Raw genomic sequence first — 13,485 nt, forward strand, 5'->3', positions numbered from 1 at the left:
ATGATTGCATACATTGATAATCGATACTCCGAAGTTCATTACAACGGTATCCATCAAGGCAAATAACCCAGAAAACAAGCTTGAAGGAATGCAACACGATACTTGTGCTAATGACGAAAGCAAAAACTTCGAGGAAGAAGCTCAGCCCTGAACCCTGACCAGAAATGTATCTTGTTTACTCAGTCACCTTGAAGGAGGCGCAAGCTGAATTCTCATATTTGCCGTCCCACCTGCAATTGAGTAAAATAAAAGCGTACTCAGGATTCTTTCTTTTCCGTTAACTCCCGTTTAGCCACAATATTGTTCAGATACAAGACATACGAAGCCGCATTTACCTGTTTGCTTCCCCTTCTTTAATCTCGAGCTCCAAATCTTCTGCGAACGGCTGAAAGACCAGGTCGACCTTCTCATCACCCACATTGTCAAGAGACAGCGGGTTCCACTACAATCAACAACAATACGCATTAGATTTTCGTGTCTTTAGATGATTTGATCTTTAAGTCATAGCAGAAAGAATTGGAAAACGTTTACGGAAATAGAGGGATTACCTTGGGAGCATTATCCTTGTCAATGGTGAGAGCTCTAATCCCCTCTATATGAAAACCGATGATTAGTACACTTTGAAAGAGGGAGCGTATTGGAGCGAAATTTCTTACAGAAAGAAATACCTCCACAGATTTGTTGACCGTAATCCTCACGTTCGCTGAATCCCTTGTAAGAGGCGTCTCCGAACAATCTTTCTCCGTAGCTTGTCTGGGCGGGGTACCTGCAAGAGATACTCCGACGCTCAAGTCAGTTGATTGATTTTCTATTCTCTGGTTTCTCTCGGGCTCTGATTGCGTACCTTGCTCCTTGGCTCCTCTCCATATTTATAGAACTATATGTTTGGGGAACAAGTACCACGACCTGTCTTCCTCTTCCTCTTCCTTAGTGGTCCTCCGTAGTGGAGGTAGTTATCTAGACACTTTTATCTTCTCTTGCGTCTGTATATTTCTTGTGGGCTTTCCTCACAGTTTATCTTGCACACCATCATCTCTTTAGATGATTGATATTGGCCCATGAGTCAAAATCGGATTTTATCCTCCCACAATACCCTATTTTTCCCTTTTTTATGTATGCAAAATAGGAGAAAACTGAGTTTTTCGATCGCATGAGGCCTTGAAACTATATTCTTTAAGCCAAGCTAAAATTTCAAGCATTTCTTTCTAAAGCCCAATTTGTGGAAGCCACTTTTTCTAAGGCCTAATTTACTACAGCCTTTGCCTAACTCTCAAATGCTCTAACATCTTCACAGAATTTAGTAACTATCATCTTAGCATAATTTATCAGTGTAAACTGACACCTAAACCATAATTTACAAAAGTTGATTGTCGCGTAACTTGCGATAGTTAGCTGACTCCTTATAATTTACAAACATCACAGCTTAATTTACGAACTTGGAACACCTTCGCATAGTTTACGAACGTGGACTATCTTCGCATGACTTATGAAAGTGGACTGACTCTTTCCGTAACTTTATGAACGTGGACTATCTTCTCATGACTTACGAAAGTGGACTGATTCATGACTTACGAAAATGGACTGACACTTTCCGTAACTTTACAAATGTGAACTATCTTCGCATGACTTACGAAAGTGGACTGACTCTTTTCGTAACTTGCGAAAGTCAATTGATTCTTTAGCATAATTTACAAACATCACATCATAATTTACGAACTTGGAGCACATTCGCGTAGTTTACGAATGTGGAACTTATGAACGTGAAACACTTTCACACAATTTACGGATGTGGTGGACTGACGCATAATTTACGAAAGTGGGTTGACACCTTCGTATGGTTTACAAAAGTTGACTAACACCTTCACATAACTTACGAAAGTTGACTGACAAAGTTATCTCTGCACACCTAGTTCCTATTTTGTACGTCTAGGCTGGATTTCGTTTAGGTTTATACATAATATATATATATATATATATATATGCACATGTGTGTGTGTGTGGATATATAGGTATATATAGGCACACTGACATACTTACACGCAACATATATGTGCATATCTCTGCGTACCGACATGCGAATCTCTACACACACTTGTCATATATTTATATGTATATATCTCTATGCACATACATATATACATATTTATGTGTCATTACCTTGGGTTCAATGTGTTTCATAATTTCATGCCCAGCTAAATTCTGTCGTCACGTACGCTTTTCCACCTTTGAACATGTGCATCAAAACAAGCTCTCTTCTCTTACTCTTCTTGTCAAATCGTCGTCTCTCATCACCTAGATTGTGACTACACATTGAAATACACATGAGAAAAGAATAATTTCCTTACATGTCTTGTAGCCCCCATCCCCTCAATTAGAGTTTCATCCATAAGGTTAAAGATTTACGTCCAAACTCCTTATGCACTCATTTCTCTTTTTATAAATTAAGTTTCTCCACCAAGCTTGTGATTTCTCGTTTCAGAGTGGCCTCTTGGCTTATAGGTAATTGTTCCATTTCGAACTCCTCATATGAGAATATTTCAAACATTCCATTTACGTTTACGGATCAAAATTCCTTTTCTTATCTTCTCGAATCAATTTCGGTTGGCAAGTCCCCCATCCCATTCCTCGTGTCGAGACGTACACATTGGTCTAAATATGGTATTACTCCACCACACTTTGAAATCGTCAAGGCTCGTGACCAATGTCACGTTCCAGATGACGTGCACCTCAGCCCACTTCCTGTCGGAGCCGACATGTATTCAGGTTTCGGTATCCCAACTGGGTCTACCGTTTTGTCTCCAGACTACTTAGGGGCCATTTATTTCCCATTCCACCCCATGATTCATCCCATCTTATTCTTCACAAATACTCACCCTATGCAACTAAACCCAAACTCTTACTTGGTTATATCGACCTTCCTGGCATTGGGTCTGAAGCTAGGCGTATCCTTAGGTTTCAGAGATTTCCTCTATCTCTTCGATTTGATTACCATTAAGGGTGAAACTAGTTTTTAATTTTAAACCTAGATATCGCAAGAAATTCTTGTCATTGGATCCCCCGAGAGCCAAAGATTGGAAGAACCGCCCTCTTCTGATTTCGAGGAATTGGAAGGCTCCCGAGCTATCTTAACTATCTATCCCTTCTACTTTTGGTCTAAACTTGGTATATAAATTTACTTTTGCTATCAGCTTTTCCACAAATATGTAAACATAACTTACCATGAGCTTCTTTCGTAGCTTTATTGGATAGTCCAAAACAAATAATCTCCAAAGGCCGAAAGTGTTGGCTAAAGAAGTTTGTGACGAGGAAGATATAGAGCTCTAGAGAAGTAGCTAACACTCTTACCCAAATCACCTATCTCCGCAACTCTATCATTTACTTCCTGTATTGTTTGGTCGACCAATCGCTGCCCTTAGACCCCTGCTTAGATATATCTTCACTCTTGATATTGAGCTTCAGTTCAACGTAGACTCTCCCGTACTTGTGACCGACTCCCGAACGAAGGGTTCAAAGAAGGAGACAGGGCAAACAGACACGAATTCCGACTCGAATTATTCTCCTATTATGGGTTCACCACCTTTTGACCTTCCCCTGCCCCGTTGTGTTGCATTGCTTCCTCATGATCTTCTAGTGCCCAGAATTGCAGGCAAGTCGGATAAATGTCCTCTAGTGGATAGGCCCAAAAAGTCTAGGCGTGGTTCGTCGAGTATCTTCGGCACAACCCCTAGACCCATGCAATGCTAGTCAGCTCCTCCTCCATTTGGCTCGGTTAGTGGCGATAGTTCCAATAATTCATCTTAAGCTTAGAGACCTGAATTCACAAAAAGAGATGGGAGTTTTGTCACCCTTGGTGATAATCTATGGGGCAATGCAAGCGCTGCTACTACTGTGGCAATAGGCTTGACTCATCCTAATGTCATCGATCGCTTTGAGGCAATGCTCGATGACGATCTTGACTCCTATGAATCGTATTGTCTTATGAAGGTATTATCTCATTCTCTGCGTATCTTATCATTTCTGTAAGCTTTAACCTTACCGTTGTTTTCAGATGGCTCTACTCTAAAAGGAAAAATCAGATAGACTAGTTGTCAGGTTGGAATCCCTTAGCCTTAATTAGGAGCAGGTCAGAAAGTGCCAAGCTAGACTTCATGGATATGAGGAAAAGATCACAGATTTGAAGGGAGCTCGCAATGCTGCGACATTTGAAGTACGTCGCATGAAGGAAGAGTTGGTTGAGGTCAAGCAAGCGATGACCACTGAGCGCGACATGAAAATGCAATAAATACGCAAAAAGATGGCCTCCATCTTCAAATTTGGTTGGGTGCAAAGCTAACAATGTCTGGAACATTGATTTGTAGTTGATCTTGACGTGTACGATCATCATATAGGGATTGAGCCTGGTGGTTATGAGCGGTACGAGGGGATGAATCTTAAGGATTAGAAACCCTTAGACAAACCTACTTCTTCTGATCTTATCCTAAGTAGCGGGTTTGTTACTAATTTCAGACCCATTTCGAGTTTAGGCTTTGGAGGCTTTCAGTCCGGCCCTCGTTTTGGTGCTTAGTAGCTCATGCAATCGCGTGATCTGTTCTCATGGCCTAAAACCCCATTTGTGTTTGTATTTACGTCATCGCACTTTTATTTATTATATCTGATTGTGTCTTAGTGATAGGAGCATATTTATGCGACTTAGTTAGCTTGTTTTCTTGCATTTATGTTGTTAGTTCCTAGTTATTTTAGTATTTTAAGCTATTTTCGTGTGTTTGTAGGTCCAAAGGGTTACAGTAGCAAGAAAGTGCAATTTGGAGCATTTTAGAGCAGTTTTGGGCTTGGAATGGATAACACATGCATGGAGCAAGGTGGATGGATGAAATTGCAGTTCAAAAAGGGCTAGGAATATGCTAAAGAGTTGAAGAAATTAATTCAAGACTTGGAAGACAAGGAATCAGCAAGAAAGAAGGAAACATGAGTCAAACTTCCTTATTTTGACTTAGTCAATCCTAATCTTTTCCCACTTATGTTCCAGCTGCAAAGAGGCTTCCTAAAGATATTAGGACACTTAATTACAAGATTCTAGAAGGTTAATCCCAGTCAAAATAGGTTGCCGCATCAAATCTGCAAGGAATCCTTCATTGCCGTGCAAGGAAGTCACATTCCCCTTTCTTTCTAGGCTTGCCGCTTATCACTTACCCTTTTTCTCTCTTGGATTCTAATTTATTTACCCTTTTTCCTTGAGGATTTGGGGGTCCAAATCTTTCCCAAAACATTTAATTAATGCCATGTTTTTCTCCCTAAAATATATACAATCTGCCGCACAAAGGGGATGGATTCATTCAACCATTCATTCATTCAGCCATTCATCCCTCACACACACAAGCCGAACCACTTATCCATCTCACACCACCACCCAATTTCGTACACACACACCTTGTGCCGTAACTTTTCAAGGAGAAATGAGAGAAGACCTATAGAGCCGTGCTTGCCATTCAAGTTTTGCATTATTGGAACGTTCTTAGGTGTATTCTATCTTCGGTTTTCAATGTTTAATTTAAGTTTTCTTTGTTTAAGTGCGAACATGAGGAACTAATTTCATTTTGGCTAGAGGAGAATTCAAAGCCATGAACATTTATGTGATATGAATTGATTTCATCCAATTATCGTTTCATAAATCGTGAATGCAATTTGCTTAACTGCTTGATTGATAACTTATTCTTGTATGTTGATTAAGGAGGCCTACTTAGTTTGTATGCATGAATTTGATGCTAAAATATAAGGGATTTTCACCTAATTGTTATGAACTTATAAGGGATTTTCACCTAATCCTTAGCTTGATTTTGCATTTCTTTGGCTTGATTTTGTACTCCCTACGTCAAAGAGGTGAGTAATTGAATAACTTTATCATTATCCAAGGACATACCTGAATTTGGTTGGGCCGGAGATGGTTGAGGCTACATTGGTGCATATGGCCTTTGAAAAATCCCAGGGGGTGGCTGTCTAAATCCTCCTTGTTGTTGGGTTTGTTGAGGCTCCCTCCACTTCATGTTTGGATGATCTCTCCACCCCGGATTGTAAGTGTTGACGTATGGATCATGCCTTGGTTGATTTTGGCCTTGATAACCCACAACATCGGCACTTTCCCATCTTCCATTCTCTATCAATTGAGGACATTGCTCAGAGGGATGTCCTTGCATAGTGCACACGCCACATACACTTGCTTTTTGCACCTTGGATCCATCAACAACCTGTGACACAAGAACAGTGAGATTAGCCAATTAAGATTGAATTTCAGAAATTGCACTTACCTCATTCACTTGTGGTTGCTGCCATGGGGTGTCCCTTTGTCCAACTCCTTCGTATTGTTATGCATTCAAGGCTCGATTTGCAATTAAAGTCTTGGCATCAATTGGTGTTTTGTCAACCAAAGCACCACATACCGAAGCATCTCGCATTTGTCTTTCAATTGGAAGGAGTCCTTCTTAGAAATATTGAATTAGAAGCTCTTCTTTCATTTGGTGTTGAGGGCATGATGCAACTAGAGTCTTGAAACGCTCATAATATGTTGGAAAAGATTCTCCTTGGTTTTGTTGAATGCCACTAATCTTCTTCCTCAAAAGAATGACTCTTGAAGTTGGGAAAATTTTCTTCAAGAATGCTCTCTTCATGCTTTCCCTAGAGGTGACGGTTCCAAGTGCCAATTCATACAACCAATCCTTAGCTTTTTCCAAAAGAGAGAATGGAAAAGCTTTCATCTTCAAAATGTTGCCATCCACGTTGATTGGGGTTATGCTTGAACATACCATTTCAAATTCCTTCAAGTGCTTGTTTGGATCTTCCATGGACAGCCCATGGTATTTGGGAATATGATACAGCAAGCTAGACTTCAATTCGAACTCATCGGTCTTGTCTTGGGCTGCCCTAGGATATTGAATGCATAGGGGTATGGCATTGTCCAATCCCGAGGTTGAAAGTTCCTTGATTGTTCGATTATCCGCAGCCATGAGTTGTTCTTCCTCTTCCTCTTCTTCAAACTCAGATTTAGAGCTAGAACTAGGTGGATTAGGTTTTGGCTCCTTCCTCTTTCTTCTCAAAGTTCGTTCGAAATCATCATCAAAATTAAAGATATGCTAAGATGATAGTTCCTAAATTTTGCAAAGATGTCAGAGCATTCGAGAGTTAGGCAAAGGCTGTAGTAAATTAGGCCTTTGAAAAAGTGGCTTCCACAAATTGGGCTTTAGAAAGAAATGCTTGAAGTTTTAACTCGGCTTAAAGAATATAATTTCAAGGCCTCATGCGATTGAAAGACTCAGTTTTCCCTTATTTTGCATCGTAAAAAGGGAAAAAGGGGGGGCATTGTGGGAGGATAAAATCCGGTTTCGACTCATGGGCCAATACTAGACATCCAAAGAGATGATGTTGTGCAAGATAAACCGTGAGGAAAACCCATAAGAAATATACAGACGCAAGAGAAGGGAAATGAGTCTAGATAACTAGCTCCATTACGAAAGACCACTAAGGAAGAGGGAGAGGAAGACAAGTCATGGTACTTGTTTCCCAAGCATGTAGTTCGTGTCAAGATAACTCCCTCCACCACGGAGGACCACTAAGGAAGAGGGAGAGGAAGACAAGTCATGGTACTGACTACCCAAGCATGTATGTTGTGTCTAGATAACTACCTCCACTACGAAGGACCACTAAGGAAGAGGGAGAGGAAGACAGGTTCTGGTACTTGTTCTCCAAACATGTAGTCCTATAAATAAGGAGAGGAGCCAAGGAGCAAGAAGACCGAGAGAAACCAGAGAATAGAAAATCAATGGACTAACTTGAGCGTCGGAGTATCTCTTGTAGGTACCCGCCCAGACAAGCTACGGAGAAAGACTGTTCGGGGATGCCTCTTACGAGGGATTCAATGAACGTGAGGATTGCGGTCAACCAATCTGTGGAGGTATTTCTTCCCGTAAGAAATTTCGCTCCAACAGAGCGAGAAGGAATTTTCCGCATGGGAATGACCATAGTACATGTTCTAGTTAGTAATATCGTTATACGACAATTATCTCATAAACATCCTCAGAAATTGTGGATCTTAATATATTGATTGTGAGTCTAAATTCCTTCGTCAGAGATTCAGACAATGTTTGCTTCCTGCCTTCGCGAATCTGAAGAATAATAAGTCAAGAGGCAACTTAAACATGAAATGTATCAATCGAAGGCACAAGGAATTGTGAAGGGGTTCCATTCCCATGGATGTTCAAGTTTTTGGGCTTCCATTAACTAGAAATGACACAAAACCATCCTACTAAGCAGTAGGACTCAAAACCCAATATGCATTATCAAATGTAAGAAACCGTACCGATCTTAGAGTTATTCTCAATCCTGTAGGTGATGACCTCTTTAAGCCCTTAAGAACTGGACCTATCCATCCATTTCCTTCTTTGTTTGCTTCTGCTTCCTAAAAAGTAGACACATATTTGTAGAATTTATGCCCGAGAAAATACCGGAATCTGCATTTTTCTGATGAAACGAGAAAAAGTAACTTACAAACGATTGTATAATCTCAGCCACTGTATCTTTGGAGAAGCACCCATCAATTACTGACTTCCTGAAAAAGGTAAGGAAAGCTTAATGATATCACCTACAGAGATTTGTGTGTTGATTCCAAGGATCGAAGTGGAATTAGCAATAAACATCAGCAACTAAGATTTATTACTTGTTTAAAACACTTTCTTCATCAGGCTTGACTGCCACAGAAAATTCTTCAATCGCAGCTTTGACTGCATTCTCATTTCCAGAGTTTAAGCTTATCAAACGCTTCTCTAGATCAGAGATTTTCTGATGCAAAAACACTGTTCAATAACAAATTTCAGTTTCATATAAAAGCTATTAAGAGTTTATCAGTGGATCTATAACAACGCTCACAAAACGAGAAGCCTACAATGCAGTCTTCTAGATTGTTACGGAAAATCTTGTGCACCAATGCTTCCAAGACTTGGTTTACAGTGGAAGAAAATTATAGCGAAGAGTGAGAAAGTTACCTCAAGAGGGAAAAAATGGGTTGCTAGTCCAGCTGCAACCAATTCCTTACCATTCAGCCTTGCTCCTGTTAAGGCCAAGAACTCCCCTGCATTCTCCACATGATATCAATCAGTCTCAGAAAAATCGTGGAAACTTCTTTTCCTTTTTATCAGCATGCTTACCGAGATGCCCAGGAAGATGGGAAAGCATATATGAGAAACCACAGTCAGTATGAAATGCTAGCTTCCGGAGTGGCAAAAAGTTATCAAGAAATATACCACAGAAAAATTTGATTTTCACTCATGCAGAAGTAAATATCAAGCCGGTGAACACCAAGGATAGAGATGTTACTCGGAGTTTTTTCTGTGAGTACTGAGAACTTCATTGGGACCATCAAAGATCTGCCTCCACCCATTGAAATTCCATGAACCAGAGCCACCTAATTAACACGATTTCCTCTGTGATACCTTCAACAATGACATAAACTTGGAATAAATGCATCACAGAAAGCTACTTTTCTCGAAACATTGCCTGGGTTTTCTTGTAAGTATGAATGTGGTAGCAGAGCCAATACATTCTGTAAACAACTTCAAGGCAAGAATCCTCTGCCAAAAGAGAATTATGAGTAATTTCATTTTCTAATTTCAGCTAGCAAAGAAACCTATTGAAGTAAAAACAATTAAATTACGAACGAAAAGGAAATGATATCAAGAACTCGAACGAAACAACAAATAGACGCAAAATCGATTGAGCATACCACTTTTGATGAGATGACATTCAACTGACGAGGCCTGTTCAAAGTGATCAACCTCACATGCTCTATTTCTTCTCCAACAAGAACCTTAAACATCACTCACGCAAACACCCATCAAGTAATTCACATGCAATAATTTCAGCACAAGTACAAACAACAACAACAACAGCAGCAGCAAAGCCTTATTCACTAAATGGGGTCGGCTATATGAATCCTAAAATGCCACTGCGCTCGGTGATTCATTCCATTAGAAATGCATAAGAAGATTTACCTCATCTGTATTTACAACTTCTTGTGCCATTTCAACGAATGGTTGACTTGTGGGTTATAATCTAACAAACTGCAGAAACGAATTTATCAGAAAGAAAGCAAAAGATGGATTGTGTAATCCCAGATAATTAGTTCCAAATGTTTATGAACAATCCTAGTATGGAAGCTGGAACAGAAACAATTGATCAAACAACGAAGCACAACTTACGTTAACAATGGAGTTGTTGATAGCAACCCAAGTCACTGGTCTGGTAGAGAGATAAAGCAAATGTCTGTACTTGTGTTTCCACTTCCATTTATGTATGGTTTCCATCTACCAACCACCACCTCCAACTACACCCATGGTTTTCACGACACGTGGTTTAGTTATATTTGTGTTACTGCCACCAAACCCATCGTCATTGCAAGCGAGGGGACCCACGGCAAAATGGTACAATAGAAATGCGGTAGAATTTCAAGTCAGGTTTGCTTTTGGTACCTGATTTGAGTCACGAAATTGACAAAAACATCGGTAATTCTCTTATTGAAAGTTTCGGGATGACGTATATTATTTGACTGTGGCGCGAGGTAGACTGATATGCCTTTATCCTTTATGGGCATCGTTGGAATTACCCCTATTCTTGGGAGAGTGGGATACCTCAGCCTTCAGCCAAAAAACAAAGCCAAGGGGAAGTTTTGGTTTGGGTTAAAACTTGATTATTTACATTTAAGGAATTACTGTTCAAGATAAATCACGGTTTGATACGTTTCTTTTCTTTGTGATATTTACACATTGTCTGATTTTCATATGATAATTTGGAGAAAAGTAGTCTCTGGTTTATGAGAAGGGTAGCTGAAGAAATCTTATTAGTTACTATTGAGTGTAACCCTAGCAAAATTGTGATTCTAATCCATTTTCATTTGGGAGGTACATGACATGATTCATTTTTCTCCCTGAGGAAGCCTTGGTCATCGACTCATCATATATGTACTTGTCATTCGATCAAACGACATCGGTGAAGGTAGAAAATCGAACTCAAGACGTTGAGGGCAAATGTTCACCGTATTGCTCCGCTTAGTTACCGGGAAATCTCACCAGATACTCATCTGCAGATGCAGATTACATGCAGCACAGCATACGCAAAAACGAAACCAACGAAATCAGGCCGAAAGCCGGGCATCCGAGACAAAATTCCTTATCAAAAGTAATGATGCTCATACTTGAAAGGGTATATCAAATGAAAAGCATAAGCGAAAGTACCACGCTCATTAAATTCATTATAAACTTGTAAAGTGTGCAATCTTCAAAACTGAAACAATCCAGATGATAGAAAAAAAGATGTTCAATCTCCCACGAAGCAAAAATCCGGTAACTAGTTTAACTAATTAAAATGCAAAGCCTTCGGATGAAGGGAACCCTTAGGACATAACGAGATTACATAAAGAGGTTGGGCCTGGATGCCTTGTATGTCGTCTTGAGCTTCCTGCTTGGGGGCCTAACCTTCCTGAACACCAACGGGAACTTGATCTTGGAGTTATGGAACTGCTTGGTGCTCTCCCTCTTGCAGAGTTTTGCTGGGATGGTAGCTGTCTTGATGATTTGGATGCACGGAAACCTCACCCTGTGACGAGATGCCAACTCAGTGTACATGGCTTCAACAGCACCGTTGAGAGTTGTGTCTCGGTACTCCTTGTACATGTTGTGATAACCAGTTCGGCTCTGATATCGAAGCCAAATCCCATAGTTCTTGATGGTAGTAGGATATTTCTCAAAAATCTGCAATCAACAATATCAGAATTATTCTTTTCAACCCAAATACCCTGAATACTAAACGGTAAAAAACAGTTCCTCTCAATGTCAACATGTTCAACTTAGTGTCATCCAACGTTACACCAAAAAGAACCTTAAAAGTTAAATCTTAAGTGACAACCCTATTCCAGAAGCTGCTACCACATAATATAAGCGTATATCTCAGGAATAAAAAACCCCGGAACTTTTATCATAACAACATATGAAACGTTATCAGAAACTGAGTTCACAGTCAAATCAGCTCTAGGTTAAGCATAAACAATCAAACTAGAACAAATTTTTATCTGAATCATGGCCCAGCTTAAGAAGCCAACAGACATTAGGTAAAAGAACTTCATGTTGGTTCATAGAGCACGAGAGAGATGACGAAAATGTAAGATGCATACCTCATTGATGGCCAAAACTTGTCCATTGCTTTTCTTCACTTTCTTCAACTTCCTCAAGAAGTACCTAATGATAAAAATACACATCAAGAGAACAACATCCGAATGAGATTGAAAACCCAAAAAAACACAGCAAAAGATGAAGCATTGATGAACAATGAAAAGTTGATTAATCTTATACAGAATTAAATTTCTCTCGCTTTTCAGTTTACAGGGAGGCCAAGACCAAAACAACCACGACGACAACCATTCTAGGACTCAACTTCCTGGCCCCACTATCATCCTAAAGCAATTTCAAAACGCAATCAGTTGGTTCATCTCACAAGTGCAGACAAGTTTTGCCCTTTCACGGAACTATAAAATTATGCTTATTTTACTTTGATTTACACCATTCAAAAATAAAAATTAATATATAAAATACAAATTAGTTAGATTAGCACCAACGGTAAGTGTGGGTTTAGTTTATCTGGTATTATAAACCATAAATTACCAAAAAATCTAATATTAAAAGTTAAATTTTTTTTCCATTCCCAACAATTTTCATGAACCAAATACAAGGCATAGAGCAAAATAGATAAAGATGGAAAAGAGCTTACCAGAACTTGGATTTGGCACGGACCTCATTGGTGGCCCAGAGCTTCATCCGGTAGATCTTGGGGTGCTCATCCTTCTCAGTCGGGAGGGCTCTCCCCACCACCTGGTACTGGTGAAACTGTTTCCACAAAACAAAACCCACCATTTTAATCTCTCTAAATCCATGCTTTCGGAAAACAAAAAGCTAAAAACTGACTGAAAAACGAAATAAAATCACAAAAAATGAAATCACAGAAAATGATTTCTGAAAACAAAAAACTGGGTTGTTATAAATAAGATCGACAGAGTAAGATCATCGCGGCTCACCCTGAAAACACCCATTTTGCGATGAGGGAGAGAGGCGCCGCTGCTCTGGCTGCTGAGTGTTGCTGGCTGCAAAAGCACTTTGTCTTCCAGAACTCTATAACAAGTGAAGGTTAAAAAACCCTACTTCCCCTGCTCGGTGTATCTGGGCCCTCAAAAGTCTTAAGTAAAGCCCAACTTATTGGGATTAAGAAGTTTTTTAATTTCACTCCATAATGGCCCAAATGTAAATTTACAGTGATGGAATAAAAACTTTATTTTCTTTTTTGATATAACGCTATAATTTGTAAATCCAAATCGGTTAATTGTTCTCGGATAGCACCTGCTCTAGTAGAAAGATCTCTATTTCAAAATGTACCGAAGCCTTGGGTAGCAAAAAAACG

General features: G+C 39.7%; 2 protein-coding genes across 2 annotated transcripts; both read right to left on the reverse strand.

Moving 5' to 3' along the window:
* Position 1: 1 nt before the first annotated feature.
* LOC137749162 (3-hydroxyisobutyryl-CoA hydrolase-like protein 5) lies at positions 2-10,064 on the reverse strand. Its single transcript, XM_068489276.1, has 13 exons — positions 10,035-10,064; positions 9,749-9,850; positions 9,541-9,657; positions 9,341-9,448; positions 9,192-9,252; positions 9,030-9,115; positions 8,705-8,826; positions 8,536-8,596; positions 8,348-8,446; positions 8,046-8,153; positions 549-590; positions 336-442; positions 2-230 (listed from the first exon to the last, which is right to left on the reverse strand). Exons 1-13 carry the CDS (start codon positions 10,062-10,064, stop codon positions 176-178), a joined length of 1,098 nt encoding a protein of 365 aa, XP_068345377.1. The 3' UTR covers positions 2-175.
* A 1,196-nt stretch (positions 10,065-11,260) lies between these two features.
* Positions 11,261-13,259, reverse strand: LOC137708835 (large ribosomal subunit protein eL20y-like). Its single transcript, XM_068447990.1, has 4 exons — positions 13,106-13,259; positions 12,802-12,917; positions 12,209-12,272; positions 11,261-11,789 (listed from the first exon to the last, which is right to left on the reverse strand). The coding sequence occupies exons 1-4, from the start codon at positions 13,118-13,120 to the stop codon at positions 11,448-11,450; spliced, it is 537 nt and encodes a 178-aa protein (XP_068304091.1). The 5' UTR covers positions 13,121-13,259; the 3' UTR covers positions 11,261-11,447.
* Positions 13,260-13,485: the final 226 nt, after the last annotated feature.

Source organism: Pyrus communis, chromosome 11 (assembly GCF_963583255.1).
Source record: "Pyrus communis chromosome 11, drPyrComm1.1, whole genome shotgun sequence".
NCBI lineage: Eukaryota > Viridiplantae > Streptophyta > Magnoliopsida > Rosales > Rosaceae > Pyrus > Pyrus communis.

Coding starts and splice junctions, on each gene's coding strand:
- LOC137749162 (XM_068489276.1), bottom strand. CDS start 10,064: ATGGCACAAGAAGTTGTAAATACAGATGAG. Junction 9,658..9,748: donor TGGTATGCTCAATCGATTTT/GCGTCTATTTGT, acceptor TTTCTTTGCTAG/CTGAAATTAGAAAATGAAAT. Junction 8,827..9,029: donor CCCATTTTTTCCCTCTTGAG/GTAACTTTCTCA, acceptor TTTTTGCATCAG/AAAATCTCTGATCTAGAGAA.
- LOC137708835 (XM_068447990.1), bottom strand. Junction 12,273..12,801: donor CGTGCCAAATCCAAGTTCTG/GTAAGCTCTTTT, acceptor TTTTATCATTAG/GTACTTCTTGAGGAAGTTGA. Junction 11,790..12,208: donor AAGTTTTGGCCATCAATGAG/GTATGCATCTTA, acceptor TGTTGATTGCAG/ATTTTTGAGAAATATCCTAC.